General features: G+C 45.6%; 1 protein-coding gene across 1 annotated transcript; it reads right to left on the bottom strand.

Moving 5' to 3' along the window:
- Positions 1-338: 338 nt before the first annotated feature.
- On the bottom strand, positions 339-22023 carry LOC119387659 (survival motor neuron protein). The gene is made up of 8 exons (XM_037655121.2): positions 21790-22023; positions 21606-21680; positions 21410-21526; positions 20065-20271; positions 16432-16524; positions 15375-15455; positions 8169-8288; positions 339-594 (listed from the first exon to the last, which is right to left on the bottom strand). The coding sequence occupies exons 1-8, from the start codon at positions 21829-21831 to the stop codon at positions 529-531; spliced, it is 801 nt and encodes a 266-aa protein (XP_037511049.1). The 5' UTR covers positions 21832-22023; the 3' UTR covers positions 339-528.
- Between the last annotated feature and the right edge of the window lie 248 nt (positions 22024-22271).

Below are 22271 nucleotides of genomic sequence, written 5' to 3'. Positions count from 1 at the left end.
CCTATGTTGACACTACTTTTCAGATGCTTTAGAGGAGCCTGAGCATTTCACCTCCTCACATGCGAAGTGCAGTGTTGCATGTACGCAGTGAAATGACAGAAGCAAGCATAGGGTATGTACATATCTTCGAAATGTTTGGTTTCCATCATTTCAAAGGACATTACACCAGGCCGATTGCCACCAAGTTTTCAATTGCTTCACCTCGAGGAGAAGGGGCACCATGACTTTTCTTTTTCTTTGCAGCTTTAAAATTAACTTGTCTGTCATGTCGTGACTACACAAAAATTGAACCTAACACGACCAAGTGGATGACAGAGTTCAGCAAAATGACAGAAAAGTATGACTAGAGAAGTGGTGTATTTTAATGTCATTAGCATGTGTTCAACTGTATGCAATACAAATGCAAAAAGGTTCACGGAAGACTGTGAAACTACGTTCTTAAAATTCTTGCTGCTAGGAAAATGAATCACAAGAACAACCAAAAGTCAGCGTGCCGTGCTTATTAACTTTTACGTACAGTCCGGTTAATTACTTGTGACTATTGCATCTGCAGCAGCAACATTCCCTTTTGCTTGACTTCGATTCTTGCAAGCCCTGAAAAGAAAAAAACAAACAAAGATGATTAATCATGTGAAAGCCCTTCAAAGGCCCTCACCCGACTTGGGCATTGCAAATGAACACTTGGTATGCATGCCAACGAGGTATTAGATTAATCTAGTGTATCTCTTCTGATGATGAACCGGTTTCAAGGACAGCTCTGGCGATTTTTCGATGGCCAGTGACCTCAATAAATTTTCAATATATGTTATCTTTGGTACTCTAATATTCTGTGCTGAATACATGACCACAAGTGGTTTAGCGATCCTGAAAATGAATTTTAAAGATCAACAGCAAATTCCTGAATCATGCCTCTGAATGTGAGCCACCCTGTGTTAACCTTTCCAATGTCGGTTGGTTCTGGCCGTGACGCAACTTCCGTGTAGGCTTGGTTTTGGGAATATCAGGAAAGCTTGCAATCAACTTCTTGTGTATCCGGCTGATGATTGAATGGCTGATGAGCTTGCAGTACAGAGTGAAGTACTGTGCTATTTAGCGGAGCTTATTCAAAGACAGGAAGAACTCATAATTCGGGAAGAAGGCAAAATGCAAAGTGACTGATAGGGTGCAGCCCCTTAATATAGCATTTGACAGCGACGCTACTTCACAATCAATTGAACGGGGTCTGGTGAGCAATTTGAACATGACATTCACCTGGAACACTATCTAGCAGCACAGATCAACCATTGCCACCCAGTGGCACTTACCGTCGATACAGCAACCAGTTGATAGAGGAACCTGTCTACAGTCTAATACAACTTAAGAAGTCCGGAGAGGCCCCGCCCAGACGACCGAAACGGGGCAGCCGGTCGCCTTCGCGACCAAAGAAATAGTCCCGTTCATACAACCGGCTAATGACGTCAGTATAGAGTGTGCGCCCATTGGTGCAGGCTTGTGTGCATCCGCCTTTGAGGAGGAAATGCCGCAGACTTCTAAAGTTGTATCTGACTACAATACATTCATTGCTCTGTGAGGCCCTAAAGGGCCTCATGTGCCACTGTCTTAACAATTAAACTCCATTCATGTCAGTGCAGCCATAATAAAAATAAAATTCCCTTGGCTCATCAATATCATGGAAGTTCCCAGAATGACAAAGAGCATTCGTTCGATCACTTTCTACGTTTTGTTGACTTGTTACCTGGACTATATTACTAAATGTGCAAATCAGCACTCTACTGAAAGAAAAACGAAGGCTTCTAGATCATTATTAGTTAGCTTCACTATTGAGCCCCCTGCTAACTGATACAGTAAAACCTAAGAACTGAAAAAAAAAACTATTGGCAATGCTTGCACTAAGTCGCACAAGGCTTGAAACAGCGAAATTGGACCATTCTGAAGTCTAATTTGGTTTCTTCTAGGTTGTTGCCATGCTTTATTTAGCTAGCTTAGTCACGACACGAATGCCCAAAGACCAGAACTGAGCATTCACACCTCTCATAGATCTACGGGCACCTCATCATAGGCGCAGGGCTTCCATCGCTTCGGGGCTCTTCTCGCAGCTGCCACTGCCTTTCCCGTTTAATGGCAGCTTCGCACTAGTCGTGCCGAGCCTCAAGAAAGAGCGCAGCTGGGTGGCCTTCTTTGTTCCTCATTTTTTTTCTTTCGTTCTCTTTGTTTCTTGTATCTCTATTTCGTATCTGTTCCTTTCTATTTCTTCCTTTCCATTTCTTTCTCTTTCCCGCTCTTTTTATCTTTATTTCTCTTTCTTCCCTTTCTTTATCTCTGCCTTTTCTCTCTCTTTCTTTCTTTTCATTTCTCTCTTGATTTTTCTACTTTTTTCTCTCTTTTTATCTCTGCTTCTTTCTCTTTTTTTCTGCGTCTCTCTCTTTCTAAATCTTTCTCTCTCTTTCTGTCTTTTTATGTCTTTTATTCCCATTGTTTCTCTCAATTTTTCTCCCTTTCTCTCTATAGCTTTCTCTTTCTCATTGAACCAGTGATGAGTAGTGGGGTCTGCCCAATTTATGTGGCACATACCCGTGATGACAGCCATTTCTTTGCTTAATTGTTGCCTTGTTCATTTTTATTGGACCAGTGGTGGGTAGCAGGATTTGCCCTATTTCTGTGGCACATACCCATTCATGAAGACGATGGTTTTATTGCGATAGCAATTATATGGACAGTCTCGGCTGAATTTTGCTGTCGCCGTCGCCCGTCATGCACCGTATATGTATAAGTATGTATATATATATATATATATATATATATATATATATATATATATGTATATATATATAAAAGCCCCAAAGAAAAATAATTCAGAAAAAAGTTACACCATCTCCCGCTAAAGGGGACCATGAGGCGATGCGAAGCCGGAGCACTTGCACGATTGCGTTCCGTTGGCGTTCGTTGGGCATGCTACCGACCTCGCGTCGTGGAACGCGAAGAGGGACACTACACGCGTCGTATCTTCCATCTAGCCTGGCCGTTAATTCTCACAGGGCGAATGGGGAACGCGGTCGACAGGCGGGCGAGAGGGGGGCAGCGTAGGAGAGGAGAGAGAAGAGGAGGGGACGCGCATGCGCTCGAGCTCATCGCGGCGTTGCGCAGGAGAGAATTTCGGCATGTCTAGCCTGCGTTTCAGAGGAAGAGTGGAAAGGGGGAGGGGAGAGGGGAAGTGGAGAGGGGAAGGGGAAAGGGAGAGGGGACGTGGAGAGGGGAGGGAAGGGGAGAGGGGGAGGGGAAGGGGAGAGGGGGAGGGGAAGGGAGAGGGGGAGGGGAAGTGGAGAGGGGTATGGGAGAGGGGTAGAGGACATGGGGAATGGTGAGGGGGAGTGGAGAGGGTATGCGCATGCGCAGTAAGGGTGGTCCCGCCGCACACCACCACCACCACCACCACCGGATTGAGCTCCGCCTTAAGATACTTTGCATCTAAAATGCTTCCGAAGCGCGGAATCGAACCAGGGACCTCTTGCTCCGCAGCGAGTGGCGCTATCCACTACGCCACGAAACGCAGATCCTCCACGTAGCTAACGGCGAGCGTTATATACACACCATTTACCGCTGGACGGACTCAGAGACGCTAGGCGCTTATAAGCGTTTCTTCATTACCAGCAAGATGGCGTTAGGAGCGCGACGGGTGGATTTAAAAGTCGTCGGCGAGCGCGCTCGCTTCTTGTTATGTTTGCGCAGGGAGAACCTTGCCCTTCCGCTGTCTGCTCGCGCGGTTTTCTCGTGCTGAGGGGAAGAGGGATGTTTCACGCTTTCACCGTGATGTCCGCGCTCATGTTACGGAGCGTACGAAAGTCACTCGAGCTCAAGGGACGCCGCTAAACGAACAAACAGAAGATGAGCGCGAACTATCAATTGTCACAGCTCGACACTTGAAGCACTCTAGTTTCCTTCGCTGCTTTGGCCGCCTTTGCAACAGGAGCGCTGTTCAAACTGAGAGTATCCATTGGCGAGCTTCACTTCGTATAGCATTAGTTTCTTGCTATCGCTAAGCCCCACAACTTACGATAAGCCCCACAACTTACGGTTAGCTTAAACAGCTTCGCTGTTAAAAAAAATTGCACCATCTCCCACTAAAGGGAACCATGTGGGGATGCGAAGCAGCGCATGGGTCGTCTTAAAGTTTTGTTCATCACGGGCACCTTGCCCGATGTTAACGTGTCCTTGCAAGTGGAGCACACCATGAATTCACTGTAGTTGCTGTTACTCGTCCCGAACTCTTGTTGGAGCACGCCACGCGGGTTCATCGCGCGTCTGCAGAATCTCGTTCCCCGACGCCATCACGTGGTTACTGAGAGAGTGTAAGGGGGAGAGGCCTGTGTCCTACCCAGCCTCTTACACAGGCCCGAACGCGCTAGCGTGTGCCAGCACACATGGTTTTGTATGTGTTACGCCAAGCTAAGTCAGCATACGGCAGCCCGGGCCCTTAAGGTGCTCTGCACGCATTATCATCAAGGCGGTCGAAGAACAAGAGGAAGAAGACTTCTCCTTGGCGCAAGCGTGCGCTCAGATGGCTATGCTAGGTGGGACGGTCGCCAATGAAACTACGGACACAGCCCAGTGCAAAAGCTGCTTCGCATCTAAAACAGGATAAATTAGGCTCACTATAGGTCCCACCAAACAGATGCATCATTGAATGGCATCAATAGCTGTTGACAGAAAGATACAGTCAAGCCCGACTATATCGAACCCGTTTATATCAAGTTATCCCGTATATCGAGCAATTTCTAAACACGGTAAATTTACATTGAGAATATATAGCAAAAGTTACTGTTACATCGAACGAAAATAGCAACGACAACCGATATATCAAACTCCATGTGCCTCAAAAGTGCCCCAGCAAGTTGGCTTTCCCTCGCGGTGGCGGGGAAAACTGCCGGCGCTACCCTAGAAAAAGTGGTTTAGACCCGGTTGTGCACGGGCGAACACCCCCCTGCAAGAAATGATCCTGGCCCACTCGCAGCGCTTACAGCCAATCAGAGGCCGTCGTGCTTTCTCCGAGGTACAGAGGCGGTAGAAGTGAGCGCCATTTTTTCTTCCTTTATGCTTGTGTGCCTGCTGCTGCCTGTTTTCCTCGAGTCCTCATTCAGCGTGGTCCATGCTGGTGGTGTTGCCTGTTGGTGCTCTGTGAACCTTCGTGTCGGCAAGGAGCTTAAGATCGACTAGCTCGGAGCTCTTTCTATGTTGAGTAGATCGTGGGCAGATGTCACGAAGGAGACGATCCAGAACTGCTTTAGGCGTGCCGGCTTCCGCATGCCTGGTGATGACACCCCAAATTCCGATGACAGCACTGAAAACACCGCAGGTGTTTCCGCCGAAGTTTGGAGTGAGCTGGCAGAGTTCCCGGGAGCTATCGACGGATCGACATTCGACGAGTTCGTCAGTGCGGACGATGATGTCGCCATCATGGGTGAGCTACAAGATGAGGACTACGTTGCAGACGTCGTGCCGACCACGAGCCAAAGCGACAACAATAAGGAAATTGACGATGGCCCATTGCCTACATCCTCCGAAGTGATTAGTGCACTTGCGTTGGTCCGGCGCTATTGCGTGAATGTGGAAGGTTGCAGCCTCAGCTGCTCCGACTCGTTGGACAACGTGGAGGCGTGTGTGCTGTCGCAGGCAGCGAAGTCGTTGACACAGAAGAAAATCCAGGACTATTTTGTTCCAAAGTAGGGCACGCAAGTAAGCAACCATATTAATAAAGTACTTTTCTTATTGTTATGTGCCTTTGTGTCAAAATCCTATAGCGGGCCTATATCGAATTATGCCATATATTGAACTAATAAACGTTTTTTGGCGAGTTCGATATACCCGGGTTCGACTGTATTTCATAATGTGCCAGTTTAGAAGTTAGGACCAAGCATGTTTTCGTAGTGCAAAGTGCTAGAAAAACAAGGTGGTACACCCATCCTCTGGAAATATTTAGTAACGTCAGTGCAATTGCCAATGTTTCTTACGGTTGCTGTGTTATCGGTGGCCATAAGTTTTATAAAGTGGGATGATTATGGTGGTCAATGTAATTACTGTGATTTTGTGCCTGTGAAGTGTTCTGTTGAGGATACCATGTTTGCCTGAACATGTGCAACTATGAGGCTGCTTGTGGAACAACAGCAGGTGTTCTACTGCAGTTCCCACCAAACTTGGGTGCTGAATGCTGCACTGCCTGCAATACTTTTGCTCAGCAACATAACCGATTCCTCAGAGGAGTAATTGAATTACAGTGAGCCGGACAAAGTAACAGAAGTAAGTGATTAATTACAAACTGACTGAAAAACTGCAATATATTACAAGTGATCAATTGCATGTAATTCATTATGCACAAGTCAGTGCAGTGTGCACTGCGCCACCTCATGCCACTGCTATTAATCCTGTACATGACAATTTAAGCTTATCAACTCGAAGTATTATTAAATACCTAAATCTTTAAGGAGTTTTGTAAAAGAATTTAATTAGCTAGATGCCCTGTTTTTATCACACAGTTTGAGCCCACTCTTTTGTCATGGGTCACCCTGCGTGAACACCTTTGCAGAAGACGTCCCCTAGTCAAAACTGGAGTGCTTATGTGTCAGGGGCATTACATTATATGCTGTGAAACGTTCTGCTTCAAAAATATACTGTGTGTCCAAATCCTGCATGTTTCAAAGGCCAGCAAGAAACTGGTGACTGCTCTGCCTCGTGATGGCTTACCTCCAAACATTCTAAAGAAAGGAAGATGCAGTATGGCAAAAGTCTCAGCATTATTGTCACAGATGCAAACCATAATAAGATGTGCCAGATGTGTGAAAAATTTGTCCATATATAAAGGAAAGGAACACCTCGGCTCAACATACAGAATAGTAAAGAAAGAAAAATCAGAGAAACCAAGAGTGAGCAGTGATGCGTGCCACGAAATTATTCAGAATGTATTGAGAGCTATCTTGGTTCTGTTTTCGATTTCACTGATGAAAAAGCATGGTATAATTGTGTTCTTACTTGTTAAACGCCGTTTTCATTGCCTTCAGAGGCAATATCATTTTAAATTGTACATCTTTTTCACAAGATTCTGGGGTTTTGCTGTTATCAACTACTTGATTTAGAAACATTACAGTAAGAAAAGAAAGAGAGAAAGAGAAACAACAAGCTCATATACAGTAGACTCTCAGTACACGGAAATCTACGAAATGGAATTGCTGCTTGAATGAAACAGCACCCTCTAACATGATTCGTTTCATACTTGAATTCCGCAACCTTTTTTGCCTCTTAGCAAATGAAACTCCTGTTAAACAGAAAATATTTTAACGTGATAGCGTTAAAGAGCTTGTTTCGCAGGAATTCCGGGGTTGGCATCATTGGCTGTGAGTGAAAAATCACCTGGTCCAGGACCGAGAAAGAAAATCGAGAAAGATGCAAATAAAATAAATAATAAAAAACTTTGGTCCGAGTCAGAATCGAACCCACGCCACCTGCGTGGCAGGCAGGTGTTCTACCACAGAGCCACGCTATTCCTTAAAACTGCTTCAGAAAAAAAAAACACTATATGAATGTCATGTAGTGGAAGGAGTCTCCTTAATGCACGTAATATTGCGTGGCTGAAGTGTAGAACCGCACCAGGTGTCGAAACATGTGAATTGTGCAACGAGTGGGTGTTTTAAAGGCCCACCCATTACAAAGCACTCAGACATATTTAATCATCATAAGCTGCAAAAGCATCAACAAAGTGACCAGCTGCGTACGTTCACATGTTGCCTTACAGTCACGTAGTGGGCCCTTCCCTGATTCGCAAGAGGTAGAATTCTGACACAGTGGGCACTTAACAACTGTACTTGCAGTAGTCATTCTAGGATAGTTGGAAATGGCCAATGTTATGCGCACAGTCGTTTGTTTCCTTACGGCACAGTTGAGGCATGCACCGAGAACCGAAGCCGGGCTAGCAATTGAGAAGGCGATGCGATGCGCACGAGGCCCGATTACGCTTTCACGTCCTTAGGCGAAGCTCAAGCGTCCTTCAAATTTTTCCTAATCCATTCAGGTTCTGTTTAATGAGAGCCCACTGTATACATGAACTTCATGATTTGGCTCGATGCAAGGAACAACCAAGAACTTCAGCAAGTCTGCCTCTTTACACCTGAAGTCCTGCTTACCTGGTAGTAGCCGGTATGGTAGCCAGTCATGTACCATGACATGAGCATAGAGGCCAATGCTTCTTCGTTGCTCGGGAGGTCACCGTGAGGAATTGGAGGTGGCGGTGGAATGGAATGCTTCTATTGGTGAGAGATATGAGAAGAAAAAATGCGTGAAGATTGACATTACTAAGTGCCCTTCACAAATGATTGTATGAGAGGGTTCACTTATCTGGAAACAGCTTCAAAATCTAAGTAACTGAACAAGAACTGTGCCACTGACAGACCCAACAATGTACGGTACTCACGAATTAAAACGCGACAATTTTTTTTTTTTCAGTAAAACGAGTGCTGTGAGCAATTGCTTGTGATAACTCTGTCATGTTGCTGCAAATCTGGCTATTAAAGGTAATGTTGGCTCTGATGTAAATATTTGAGCCAAAGTTACGGCGATATGACACGAACTGTAGACGCTAGAAACGAAAGTATGTACATTACTTAGTCCTAAATATTCGCGTTTAAATCCGTGTGTACTGTACACTCTCCCACCACAGAACATGCCGCCTTTTCTACACCGATGAGATTGAGTCATCTTGAGATACTCAGCTGTAATACGCTTCAAATTTTGCGGCTTCAGTACACAAACTTGACAAAAATATAAGAAAAGCGATGCGACAGCATAAAAAGAATTGTCATTCATCCAATTAAGGCATTCTTATGAAGTAATAAAATGAGGGCACCATTTGTGCCACTAGACAGATTAGTCATCTTTCTGATAATCAGTGCAAGTGGAGACTATGCTGAAAAGTATAGTGAAAGCCATGTACAGAATGCTAATGGTAAAAGTGCATAATGTGAATCATTCCATCACAAAGCCACAGAAGTAAATCAAACACAAGATTTGATTGCATGTTTCCATCACAAAGCCACTGAAATAAACCTAACGTTAGATTTGATTAAGTGCATGGCCTCATGTTGTCATGACATGTTGTCATGTGATTCTAATAAGCAGCAATTTCCAAAACCATCAGTTTTTAATGCCACTTTCAAGATTGCCGCTCAGTTATTCCTGGTACTATTGGCGTCAAATGAAACCCGAACAGCGGCAAGCCTTCGCACTGGTATAGTGAGAGCCGTCCAGTTAGCACGATGAACCAGCACGCACATTCGGGTCGGCAGCACTGCGCATATGCGCGCCTGTCCATGGTGATGACTGGACGGCGCGCACTATACCATTGCGAAGTCTTGCCGCTGTTCGGGTTCTATTCGACATCAATAGCACATGTCTCATTACACAAAGCTATTTGTTACGTGGATATTCCCGTGTTTTATGAGACAAGTGCATTGCTCATGCTTTTATATAAATGCTGTGTATCTCCACTGCAGTCACTTATTTAATAACTGTTGGTGTTGTGTTGTTGACAGCTAAATGAGATATCCATAAACTGTGCTTTCTGCAACACTGCATTGCAATAGTAACAATAGTGAGTGTAGTACCACCGTACAAATGCGCAGTCGGCGCTGTTGACTAACAAATGCTCAGTTGACTAGCCTTGAAAGCTGACTAGGACTTGTAAAAGATGCATGTTTGTTGCTTATTATTACCTAAAGTTGCTCACTTCAGAAGCCACTGTTATTGACGTCATCAGATAAAATGCCATTAAATTTATATGTGTCGCAGCTTCGCCGAAGAAAAATGTTATTTCTAGCCCCTGTGTGACACGGGTACTAGCTGATCACTCACACAGTTTTGTTTGTTTCTTTTGCTTAGCAGCAATGTAGCCAATGTTAAAACCAGTGATTTGTTAATGCTCAGAGAAGATGAAGGCGAAAGACGGTGAAGCATTTCAGTTTTTTCAAGAAAAAAAATGCATGTGTGTACATGTGCAAGTTCAGATTCATAAACCCTTACAGGACAAATGCATTTCCTCTCAAGGCCAAACATGCAATTTCTATCAACGTGTCTTTTCCACAACAGTGAAATTTAGGTGGTAAAAATAATGCAGGTATGAGACCGCCCACTGTGATTTAACAGCAATTTGGAGCAAGTCACTCTAAACTTTGGGGCACAGTAGTTTTCATACTGAAGTGTGTGGGCGTGCTATCACCCCCTGTGATGTCATTTTTGCCTTATCGTGCATGCACGTCCTGCGGCTTGGCATTGTTAGCCTACTCGCCGCCGTTCGAGGGATGGCGCCACTCCTGTGGTGGTGCCACCCTGTCAGTGAGGTTAGGCGGGCACATGGTGAAGAGCAATGACTCTCTTTTGAGGTTCAGCAGCATTCGTGGACAGACATCTCTCGCCCAAGATCCATGTGCACGATTCCACGGACTCTCGAGGTGAGTCAAACGTCGGCGACACGCCACGTGCACTTTGTATGTAGCAACTAATGCACAGTGGAACATCATCAGACCATACCTGATGAGAACGCAAAAAAAGTGCACGTTAAATGGTATCACGAAAGTCGAAAATAAGCATTTAGCTGCCCGTGAGAAGAAGAAGAACAACAACTTTATTAATGCGCACAGGTAGTCCTGGTGCAGATGGGTGGAGCCCCTATTCCAGGGCCCCACTGGCTTCTGCGGCTCGCCGGGCCTGGCCGAGGGTTGCCAGCTGGCTTCCCAAGTCCAGATCGGAGAGTCGCGCCTCCTACGACCAGTTTGCTAGTGAGTCTTTGACTAGCGGCGAGACGGCGCCTGCAGGGCGCATCTGGCATTCGTATGTGATGTGGCGGAGTGTTGGTGTGTCTTCACACCAAGGGCATTTATTTTCGTGTCTGTCGGGGTACATCTTGTGTAGTCTTTGCAAGTGAGGAAATGTGTTTGTCTGTAGTCGGCGCCAATCTCTCGCCTGGCCCCTTTTGAGCTTGGGATGGGGAGGAGCCTTGGATCTTCGTCCGAATCTCTGAAACTCCAGAATTTCTCGAGGCGTGCCGGGTGTGGGGGCGTTCGTTGGGGCGGAGTGCTCCGCGGCTCGGCCTGTCATACCTCGAGCCAGGCGATCCACCCGTTCGTTGCCGTCCACTCCGGCATGTGCTGGGCACCAGGTTATTCCGTGGTCCTGTGTGAGGGTCGGTCCCAGGATGTGTAGGACACTGGCTGGCAAGACTCCCCGCAGGTATAGGCGGCATGCGTCCTGTGAGTCTGTAAGTATATATGCCGATTGTTCCTTGGCTTCGGCGGCTCGTATGGCCAGGGCGACAGCCGCGGCTTCCGCCGTTGCAATGGATGAGGTGCGTACAGATGCAGCCGCGACCGTGCGCTCCCTATTTGTCGCGACCGCAGCGAAAGCGGGGCTCGGTGTTGCTGTGCGCGGGTACAGACTTGCGTCCGCAAAATACGTGTCTGGGTCGTCCTGCCTCCTCAGCAGAGCTGTCGCCCTAGCTCGTCTTCGTTTTGCGTGGTATGTAGGGTGCATGTTGCGCGGAATGGGGTCTACATGTAGCCATGTTCGCAGTGCGTGTGGTAGCATTTCAGTCTCGTCCCCGCAAAACTGCGGCGCCAGGGGGTAGTGTAGGCGTCTCAACACACAACGTCCCTGGGGCGTCGCGCTGAGTCGCTCTCGCTGAGCGATGATCGTGGCTGCGGCGAGTTCTTCGTAGGTGTTGTGCATCCCTAGCTCCAGTAGGCGCTCTGTGCTGGTGCTCTCTGGAAGGCCTAGCGCCGCCTTGCAGGCGATTCGGATCAGTTTGTCCACCTGGTCAGTCTCGGTGCGGCGCGTGGCTTGAAAGGGTAGCGCGTAAGTTATGCGACTAATGACGAAGGCTTGCACCAATCGCAAGGTGTCCAGCTGCCCGTGAGATAACTTAATTAGCATGTACTGCACAAGGGAACCAACAAAACCTTGTTTTGAGGGAAGAAGCCATCAGAAATCAGCCATTTTCATTTGCCGCTTCAGCGGCCTTGCAGCGACAACTGCAGTCCTGAAGGCTTCCGGCACTTCTTTCTCTTTAACAAAACGCAGAAAGGGTTTCGGTTCTCACGCAACCTCGCAGATGGTGGTGATATGAAGGATCATTTCAAAATTATGGTGGGGAAGATTGCAGCTGACATGGTTCGCTATACTGTTTTTTAGTTTGTTATTTTGTCCCTGAACGAATCCGCTCATTGTTGTTCACAACCAATGCTGGACCATGCAAGCTGAAGTCGTTCAGGTAAGGTGTGGTGCAGTTTCGGTCCACTTTAATGCGGTTTGGTGCGGTAATTTGCGACTGCATCAAAATGATGCAGTTGGCGCAGGAGCCCCAACCCTGATAGTGCCAGTTACAGCACATACATTCTGCCACCTTGAAAGCAATGACTAATAAACTGTTAATGACATTTAACTGCATTTCTGCAGTGTTGCTGAGACTACTAAGCAAAGCATAAGACATGTTTAACCCTTTGCGATCTGTTGCCAGGCCCCTACCGACAACGCAAAATGGCCGTAGTGGTCCGTGGTCGGGCACTGCTCGACAAGTTCTTTCATGGTTGATTCGTATGCGTGTTTTCTCATTGCATTATGCACCATCTCTAAATCCCTAGGTAAACTTCTTTTACCTGAGCTTTGATTTCTGTATTTTTGGACCGGAATGGACGAAAGGTGGGTAAAAGTTTCAGACCTCAAAGGGTTAAGCGACTGTTGTGAAATTGGCTGAAACACAATGGACATGCAGTACAAAGGAAAAAGGCCTCCACATTTAACTGCCTACAATGGTAGTCACGAAGTGCCAACCCAAGACTGTCCACCGAAAGCGTTACAGCAGTGTGTGGTTATAGGTCAATATCCAAATAGCATTCAAAATTTTGGAAATGACACACTGAATGACAAAGTGAAATAGCCAAGTTGGGAATCTTCATAAATGAGTGCTTTTAGCTATATCAGCCTGCGCAAGGCTCAAAGCAGTATAAATAAATGATTGCACACTTCTATACAGAAATGCATAATTTGCCTTATTTTGTTGTTACGGTATTTACTCAATTGTGACGCGAGCTATGCTTTCTAAGATTTTTGTTGCTTGAAGTCAACCCCTGCAATAAAATCGAATAGTAGCCTAAGGAATGCCACAATGTATCCAGGTGGAATGGGAAGTCCATTTTCAGTGGTTTCACAATCAATGTTGGTGACGTACACATACTGTCATGATATCCAAATTAAGTCTATCATAAGCAAAATGTTTTTCTGCGTTCAGTACTCCTCTAGTGTATGCCAGTCGTGCCAGTGCCCTTTTAGCAGTTTTGTCGGTGTGCCATGGTACGTTGTATCTGCTATAATGAATACCGCTACAACGAAATTTCCGCCACAACGAATAATTTTCGATTCCCCGTCAGCCGCCCATAGAAAACAATGCGAAAAATGTCTCGTCACAACGAATACTTTTTCTGGGTATTTCCGCTTGAACGAAGTTTTCGCAAGTGCCACCACATAAGGAAAAGGAGCTTGCCTAGGATTGCCACAAAATTCCGCTAGAAACTCGACCATTTCTCGTTGCCAGAGCCGTGCGGCCGCATCGCAAGACCCGTGTCTTCATCGGAGACATGCTTTCTGCCACCTCACGCACATCCCGGTAAATTTTTCGCCATTGAGATGCTCAGCAACAGATCGTCCATCCGCCATGATGCTGCCGGCAGGTTTGATGCGCGTGCGGGCCGCGGAAGAATCGTTCATGAACTCCCGCTCGTCGTCACAAGCCCTGCAATCGTGAATGACATACATGGCGTTTTGAAGGCACACGCGCCGCCAGCGCGCACCTAGTCCAAGCGTAACTGCATTCTGCCGCAACCGCTGTGAATACAAATGCGGTCGTGTCGACGCGATCACGGGCGACCACGAAAGTACGTGCGCATCCATCGAACGTACGCGCACCGACTCAATGCAATGCTGCGGCCAAAATCATGGTAGACGCGATCACAGATAGCAACGACGCAGTTCTGAAGGCACACGCACGGCCAGAGCGCACAGATTGAAAACGGAACTACCGTCGCTACCGTTTGCGGGAAGCGCTACGCAGAAAACCGCGGCAGAGACCGCGGTCGCTATCGTCGCGATTATCGATAGCGAATATGCTGAAGTACGCAGCTAACACACCGGAAGAAAGATTAAAGGCAACAAAGTCGTAAAACGGCACGAAGCGTTTCGACTTTCCTTTCTCTCGCTTATGACTGTGATAGTGCGGAGCTTCGGCACTTCATTTTCACTTAGCCTCTACCGAACTTTGGCACGCTCCTTCGCGGCGCTACGCGCTCGGCACGCTTCGAGGGTAGCCTGCATATAGTATTTGCTCGTGTATAACCCACGTGTATAACTCGCCTATTGATGCAAAGTCGCCTTCATTGCGTTGCCGTGAAGCCAACTTGCGCAACGAAATTCGTGTATAACCCGCACCCCGAGTTTAGCGCTAAATTTTCTGGATATTTTGTGCGTGTTATAAGCGAGAAAATATATTCACATGGTGTGCAGCCAAGTGCGTCTGAGTTAGCGACAGTTAAATGCGAAGGACAATGCATTGGCTTGCCGGGACCAAAGGACGAGTCATGATCATCAGATCTTCCTAACTTTTGTGGTCTATAGATGAAATTTCGCTGCAACGAAATTCCGCGACAACGAACTTTTTCGTGCGTCCCATCAGTATCGTTGTAGCAGGATTTGACTGTATGTCCGAAAATCTGTGTTCGGACATTGCAACATTGTGAAAATCCCACTGGCGCACTTGTTCGCCATGCTGCTCCTGTTGCTGCTTTGGCACTCACAACAAATAAACACATAGTAGGTGACTGGGTGATTGTCGAAACGCCACAACATCCTGCTCCCAAGTGACTACATTTTGTGTCACAACGTCATGGCGCAGTAATTTCATGGGAAACAAAACCAAGAAATGGCTGTGAAAAGGCTATTGCATTAAATTAGTTACAGCACTTTGGGGCTTGCCAGTATTTCTTCTGAGGCTTGAAGGCCTGAACCTGCCATCAAAAATATATTGTACTTGATTAAATCAGGCAATAATTTAACCACCAGGAAACAAATGTGTTTCTCTGAAAAAGTACACACACAGTTGAAAAGTAATCAAGGAATATGATGAGCTCTTTTACTATGCCTTTTAAAAAACATGTTTGCTCGAATCTTCTTTTGTTGAAAAACATGGCACAAATCAAATTGCAACTAAATGACATGGACATTACTTGTAGTACAAGTATGTTACCGTAAGCACTGGCAAGGTGTATATGCGTGATTAAACTAGTCTGACTCACCAAAAATGGCGGGAGCCTACCTAGGAGAGGCTCCATTGGTGGAGCTGGTGGTAGCGAGTGGGACGAATGAAACGGTGCGTCCTGAAAGCAAAGCACAGTGCATAAGCATTGTACAGCGTTATTTATTACCAGATCACTGGTGCAGACCATGTAAACTGAATGTTACTTAATAAACATACATAGTGAGAAATATTTTTCACCATTCTCCATTAAACACCGCGATCAACTGCATACCTTGAAGAATACTGCTCCCTCAGATTGGGTGGCCTTTTTCATGTTTTAACACATAAGGGTTTTAAAAAATCCGAACTTCCACGACTTCTCGAGCTCAAAATCAGTCTTCATGTGAAAGCAGTTGGCGTTAAAATGAACACCACCACCTTCTGAAGACCAAATTCCTGGCAATACACACAATATCATTGTTGTCTGCTGTAGCATTGCCCTCATTCTGCAACTACCTGTAGTAACTACCTCATTCTGTGGCTGCGTCACCATGGCAAGTACAGTACGCTCGATGTTAGAGAGGTACTAAAGAGAGAAAAATCTGGGTCAGAATTTAGCAGTGCATCTAAGTATGTGTCTAAGTTTTCTGTCAGGCACCTTCAAAATGGGCAAAGTTCAGATATACATGCCGTAAAGGAATGCATGATCAAATGCGGAATCGAATCTCTGTCTTCAAGTCTAGCAGCATAATACTCTAAGATTCCAATCACCAGTGCACGTAACATATACGCATAACGATTCCCATATATTGGTTGTATCCGGTGGTTTGAGTGCATGCATGAAGCACTTCACTTGACTATCAAAACCTTCAGGTAATCTAAAGCTGTCACATGACAGCATACATGTCTCAAAGGGCCGTAATAGTTCGCGATAAACAGGCTGCACTACTTAGTTGCACGACAGAATGTGCCTTCTGCATCAGCATTTTCATAATCACGGTGCAATTGCAGCCACCGTGAAATGAAAGAGTCATGGAAACTTGGGAAAGTTTCAAGTAGCACTGTAGTGTTTACTCATTTACTTGGTTGTTCACTACGTCTGGCCTACTACTCACATGGTACTGGGAATAACCATCATTTGTGCGGGGACCATGGGCTGCAGGTGCACTGTGATCGTCCTCACTCGGTGGCGTTGGAGACCCGTGTGCCTGCATTGCAATTTTACGAAGGCATGAGTAATGAATTGACGAGAATTATTTCGGTGACAAAGGAAGTGCCCATTGCACTGAAGAATCACGCAGCGTGTATATTGTTTTCAACAACACAAGACCGATTTTATGCTTCACATGTGCTGTGTGTGAGTTGCCATCTGTTGCAGAGCAAGAGTTTCCAGGAGGCAACAAACAAAAGCTGTGGTGCTTTGTTAGCAAGATTTCTTTGCACAATTTTAATTATCAGCTTTGCGGTAAGGGCAACAACACATCCCTAAATGTGAGCACAGTAAACTGCATTTAAGGTTCACAAAACGATTTTGCCTTTGACAAAACAAAAAGCAGCATCAGGTACTAGAGTGAAGTGTTCTTTATCATACCGTTACAAGGAATTATGACAAAGCTCAGGCCCAAAGAGACACTGAAAGCAAGCATGTACTCTGCTGACTACACTTTATTTCACATATAGGAGGCAACACTACAAAGAATCTGGATCAGCAGAAATAGCTTACATGGAAGACCAACTTTATGTTTGGTTGTTTTGTTTTCATGCAATGATAAAAAAAATTAAACAGTCCAAGCTGGCATCAAACCCATAACCTAACTCAGCAGTGCAACAGCAACAACATAGCAACTGGGCTACTGCAATATGTTAGGAAGTGACTCAGTTGCTGAGAAAGTTACAGGTGAAGGCCAGCAAAATAATACATAAACAAACAAGTGGACGTGCACCACCCCTATGTCAGACCAGTTAGGGCAAGAAAGAATTCAACAAGCTCTCCATGCAAGTACACAGTATGAATGGACAAGTTACAATCACCACCAGAAATGGAATCCATTACTTATATATTGCTTGCACATGGCATCAGACATGCACCTTCCCACCGTACTGGTGCTCCAACATGGGGGCTATAAGATGATGTCAGTGCATCATATTCAATGCCACGAAATGCTGCTGGCGTGTGTGTGAGAACTTACAGCAGAACCACTGTGCACTCCAATGTCATCAAGACGAAATTGGAATGCTGCTGTCGTGCCATGTGAGGACTTACAGAAGAACCACCGCACTGTGCCACAACAGATGCAACTTTCCAGCATGTCGGCTAAGATGGCATCACTGCAAGCCATCTTCGAGTGAGAGCCATAACAAACACACTGCTTGCAAAGTCACTGACCATGGCACATGACTGTTTTATCACCCGACGTGTAATGTCCAATGCCACCACTAAAGATAAGCAGTGAAGCATACTTAAAAGAGATGAAAAAAAGAAGGGGGCTTGTAAAGTTAACATTGTGTTGCCCTCAACACTAGTACATGGGTGAAAGCAAGGAAGGAGCTCCGATTGTGGATGATACTCGAGGCAGAAAGAAAAAAGTGCCTGCTTTGGTAGTGAAGCTCACCTCTCGATGGATTGGGGATGAGACAGCTTAACTTCATCTAACTCATACAACAATGAACCAATCTGAAAAATTCTATCATTGAAGCGTTACATAGACGGTGCCTTAGAACTTCAATTGGCCGCGCATTTACCGCTCCACTAGGGTGACCCTAGTGCCGCTCTGACACACCGTGGACACGAGCAAGATGTGGAGGGAGCCTTGCTCGGTTGTTGGCTGTGCGCCAACGATGTAATCACTCATGTCGTGGTACGTTGCCAAAGTGGGCGTAGTCACAATAATGGGCTACCCCTCTGCGCTGCTGAGAAGGGTGGAAAAGATGAGCGAGAAACCCAACCCAGCCGAAGTGGATTGTTCCACACACCCTTAACTCCCTTATTACAGCACGTACTCGCAAAATTCTTGCTGCAGCATGTGCACATCGTACAAATGCACAATTATCACTTCATCACACATTTTGGAACACGGGCTTGTTTACTGGCCCGTTAACGAAACCCAGAGTCTTCGTTCTCCGTTTGTGGGTTCGAATCATTAGTGGCACGACAGTGTCAGTCATTAGCTTTCTCAGCCTAGCGGCAGAGCTCAGCAGCTGTTTAGCTTGGAACTGCGTGACCATGCCGCTGTTCGCCTTCAGTCTATAAGTGCATTGTACTTAATAGTCTTAAGCCTTTCTCTGCAGTATCCACTCCTGGTTCACAGTTGTCTTTCATGCAGGAGGAATAATAAAACTAATGATGCAAAGCTAATCTAAATTACTATATAGAGATTGTGGCATGCGCTTTTACAAAGAGGTGCACAAAAGCACAGATTGCCAGGTCAAAAAGCATAAGCTACAGGATACAGTGTAGTTCAGAGAGACTTACTTCCACAAGATTTTGCAGTGCATAATGTTATGTCAAAGACACTTGCAAAGTGGACAACAAAAATGAAAGGTTTATAATAGAGCTGTGCGAATAGCAAAATTTTGGGTGCGAAGCGAATTCGAATATTGAAGTGTGAGTGCGAATCGAATCAAATATTTTTCGAATATTTCTCATATATTTCTAGTATATTTTTCCAATACTTCGAAGCGAAGTTGCAGAAAAAAATGTTAGAAAGGATTCCTAAGCATATTCTTATGAGATAGCACCATGAAAGTGTTTCTTTTCGCTAGGTTGATGAAGCACTGGCGGGGTGGTGTTTTATAGTTGTCTTATCAAGAATGAGGCAATGTAGAGGCCGAATTCTATTTATGTACATGATTTGGTGCAACCAAAGTGTTGCCAACAACACGTTACACATGATAGGCAAAGATGCCATTTCCTCAGCCTCTCCTCCCGTTTCAACTTCTGTGGAAGCCCAACTGATGTGGCAGACAAGGGTGTGCTCCCTTCAAGTCCGAAGTTCCAAATCTGCCTCATAGACATCGATATATAAGAGCATCTGAAATTTTGGATGCTAAAAAGCTTCGGCTTCCGATTTTTCGGACTTCCTGCCCAAATTAGCATTATTGAGCCCCCACCTCTGCCACATCTTTCATCTCCATGTTGGAACCAGCGTTTTCTTGAGTTCGTACATTTGCGACCGTAGCAGAGCTTGAAAGGGAGCTTTGCCGCAATACCGGGGTGTTATGAGGTGAAGCATATTGAAAATCTAGGGACCACTTCCAATCGGACGTTGACTGTCCCTTGGCAAAGTTCGACCGTAACTGAGCTTGAAAGGCAGCTTTGCCGCAATACGAGAGTGTAATGAGGTGAAGCATATTAAAAATCTGAAGGGGTGACTTTCAATCGGACGTTTACTGTATTTGTTTTTGGGAAGTTCGAATAGTAAAATTCCAGTGCGAATCGAATCCAATAGCAAACACTATTCGAAAAATATTCGAAATTTCGAATATTCGCACACCCCTAGTTTATAACTTTGCCCACAGCAGCCACAGTGTACTGGAAAGCCACACTAGTAAATTAGTATACTGTTACACGCCGTTTCAGAGCAGAGAAATAAAGCCGCGGCATACAGCCAAGCAAATATGATGAGAAAAGGGAGAAAACAAAGGGCAGCTGAGGCTATGGCGTGAGGTTTCTGCGAAAAATGCAGTGTTCTTTCAGTTGTTTTAATGTTGCATGGTTTCATTGTAACAATACTGGGCACTTTACTCACATTTTCTCGCTTGGCCTGTTCGTTCTGTCGCTGCCGTGCAAATTTTCCTTCCGATGGGAGCAATTCCGATAGGTACACCTCTTCTTCGTTGCCGTATCCGACATAACGAATAACACACGTGTCATGGTCCACCGACTTAACTTTAGCCTCGTAGCACAGTCCGTCAACCGAGTAGGTACACCGGCAGAAGTCTCCCACTTTCCATTCCTGGAATGCAAGTGACGCCGCATACTACCCATAAATACTCTCTAGAGAAACAAGCGAAGCTGTTTTTAGTACACCAAAGACAGTGGCTGGATTTGAAATGCACAGAGACAGTGAGCTGATACCATGTCGAGCCATAGCTCTACGTAGGAAGCAAACATCAAGTTATAGGCATATGTGCTTCAATCAAATAATATTGCCCTCATCTGCTCCATGACAGGGCAATGAACAGGGTATACGGACAGCACGAAGATACACAGCAGCGAGTACACACAGTGCTGAAGAAATTTTCGTTATACAAAAGTTTGCGTGAAGAAATTAATCCCAAATGTAACCACTTAGTGGGACAGCAAGTTAAGCAGTGTCCAACTTATGTTAAACTCAGTACAAGGATATAGCATAAGAATAAGCATTATTATGTGTCTCCTCGTATGCCTACTATCTGCCACGGTGGTCTAGTGGTTATGGTGCTCAACTGCTGACCCATAGGTCACGGGATAGAATCCCGGCTGCCGCCGCCGCATTTTCGATGGAGGCGAAAATGCTTGAGGCCCATGTACTTTGATTTAGGTGCATGTTAAAGAACACCAGATGATCAAAATTTCCAGAGCCCTCCACTACGGCGTCTCTCATAATCAAATCATGGTTATGGGACGTTAAAACTCAAACAATTATTATATTATTATAATTATCGTATGCCTACACACTGTCACATGTGTTTAGTGGATACCACAGATAAACTGCAAATAAACAAAAAACGTAGTTTCCGACTGTGAACTGTTTTTACCTCAAACTACTTCGAAACTTTGCAAGGCAATGTTCAAGTAGAAAAATCTGACCATATTCTCAAAACGGCATTTGTAAGAAGGCCACATTGCTCATACATGAATTAAACACAGAAAGGTTTTCGTGGTAAGTTAACGAGGAGAAGCTTTCAAATTAACAAACGCGACATTTTCAAGAACATTTCACATTGAAGATACTTTCAAAGTTACGTGTCGCAGAGCGATGAAAGAAAGAAATGAAGTCACGGCATGCGCCACCGCGGAAACGTAAGCGATTATCAATCCCGTAATTCACTGTCGGTGCCCACATCAGTAGTAGTATGCACCAGTAAGAGCGCTTAATACATTGATCGTACCCGTGCTTTCTGCTGAGTGTGGTGACCATCGGTTTTCTTGTTCCCTTTCTTCTTTTGCTGTTTGTGAGGGCCCGCTCCCGAAGATGACGATGGCTGTTTGCCAGATCCTATATCATTCTGAAACGAGATTGACTCATCGAAATGTGCGCTTGCGTTACGCACTCCTGTCGACAGAGAATGAATTCGCTGGAAATACCTCATTCGTCGAGACTGCGCGGTTGTACGCCTTGATCAGCGCATCGTCGTCAAGTAGATCATCGCTTTTATCATCCTGGAATGAACGACCGGATCATTGTTAGCGCACCGCACGCGGCGAAGAGAACTTCACACTGCAAGCTTCGCAAAGAGCATGCACGAACTCTGCCTTCGCGGACACGTACTTCGGACACCTTGTACACTACGTCGTTGTCTCCCCCAGCCATTACTTGTGAACACAATTCAGAAATGGAAGTCAGAAAGATGAAAACGAGCAGCAAACAAGCAGGTGACACATAAACCTGTCAGTACAGCGCTATCTCAACAACAACTAAAGTTTACGCTCGAGCACCGCACGACTACAACACGACAGAATGTGCATGACGCGTGATGCGCTTGTCGATAGCGATGGCTGGATGCCACAGCGCTCGCGTTGAGAATCGCTCGATCGCTTTGTTGGGGGACGTAAGGTCCCTGCAGCTGGGTGTTGATTAGGTTGATTATAGGTATTCTCTGACGTTGTCCGCTTTAGATTGTACTTGTTCGCAGTGTGGCTCATAACGAACTAGTTTAAAGGGGTCATGAACCACTTTTCCAAGTAATGATCTAATGGCCTCAGTATCGGAGTGTACTGCCTCCCGAATCGATTGCCGCAAAAATTTCTCGA

This window comes from Rhipicephalus sanguineus, chromosome 3 (genome assembly GCF_013339695.2).
Source record: "Rhipicephalus sanguineus isolate Rsan-2018 chromosome 3, BIME_Rsan_1.4, whole genome shotgun sequence".
Classification (NCBI taxonomy): domain Eukaryota; kingdom Metazoa; phylum Arthropoda; class Arachnida; order Ixodida; family Ixodidae; genus Rhipicephalus; species Rhipicephalus sanguineus.
Note: the sequence above shows the minus strand (reverse complement) of the source record. Positions and strands in the feature narration are given on the sequence as shown.

What these genes read in the sequence shown, in the direction of transcription:
- LOC119387659 (XM_037655121.2), bottom strand. Translation starts at nt 21,831, where the DNA reads ATGGCTGGGGGAGACAACGACGTAGTGTACAAGGTGTCCGAA. An exon ending in TAGTGTACAAGGTGTCCGAA is followed by an intron (nt 21,681 to 21,789) that starts GTACGTGTCCGC and finishes CGTTCATTCCAG; the next exon opens with GATGATAAAAGCGATGATCT. An exon ending in AACAGGCCAAGCGAGAAAAT is followed by an intron (nt 16,525 to 20,064) that starts GTGAGTAAAGTG and finishes ATTGCAATGCAG; the next exon opens with GCACACGGGTCTCCAACGCC.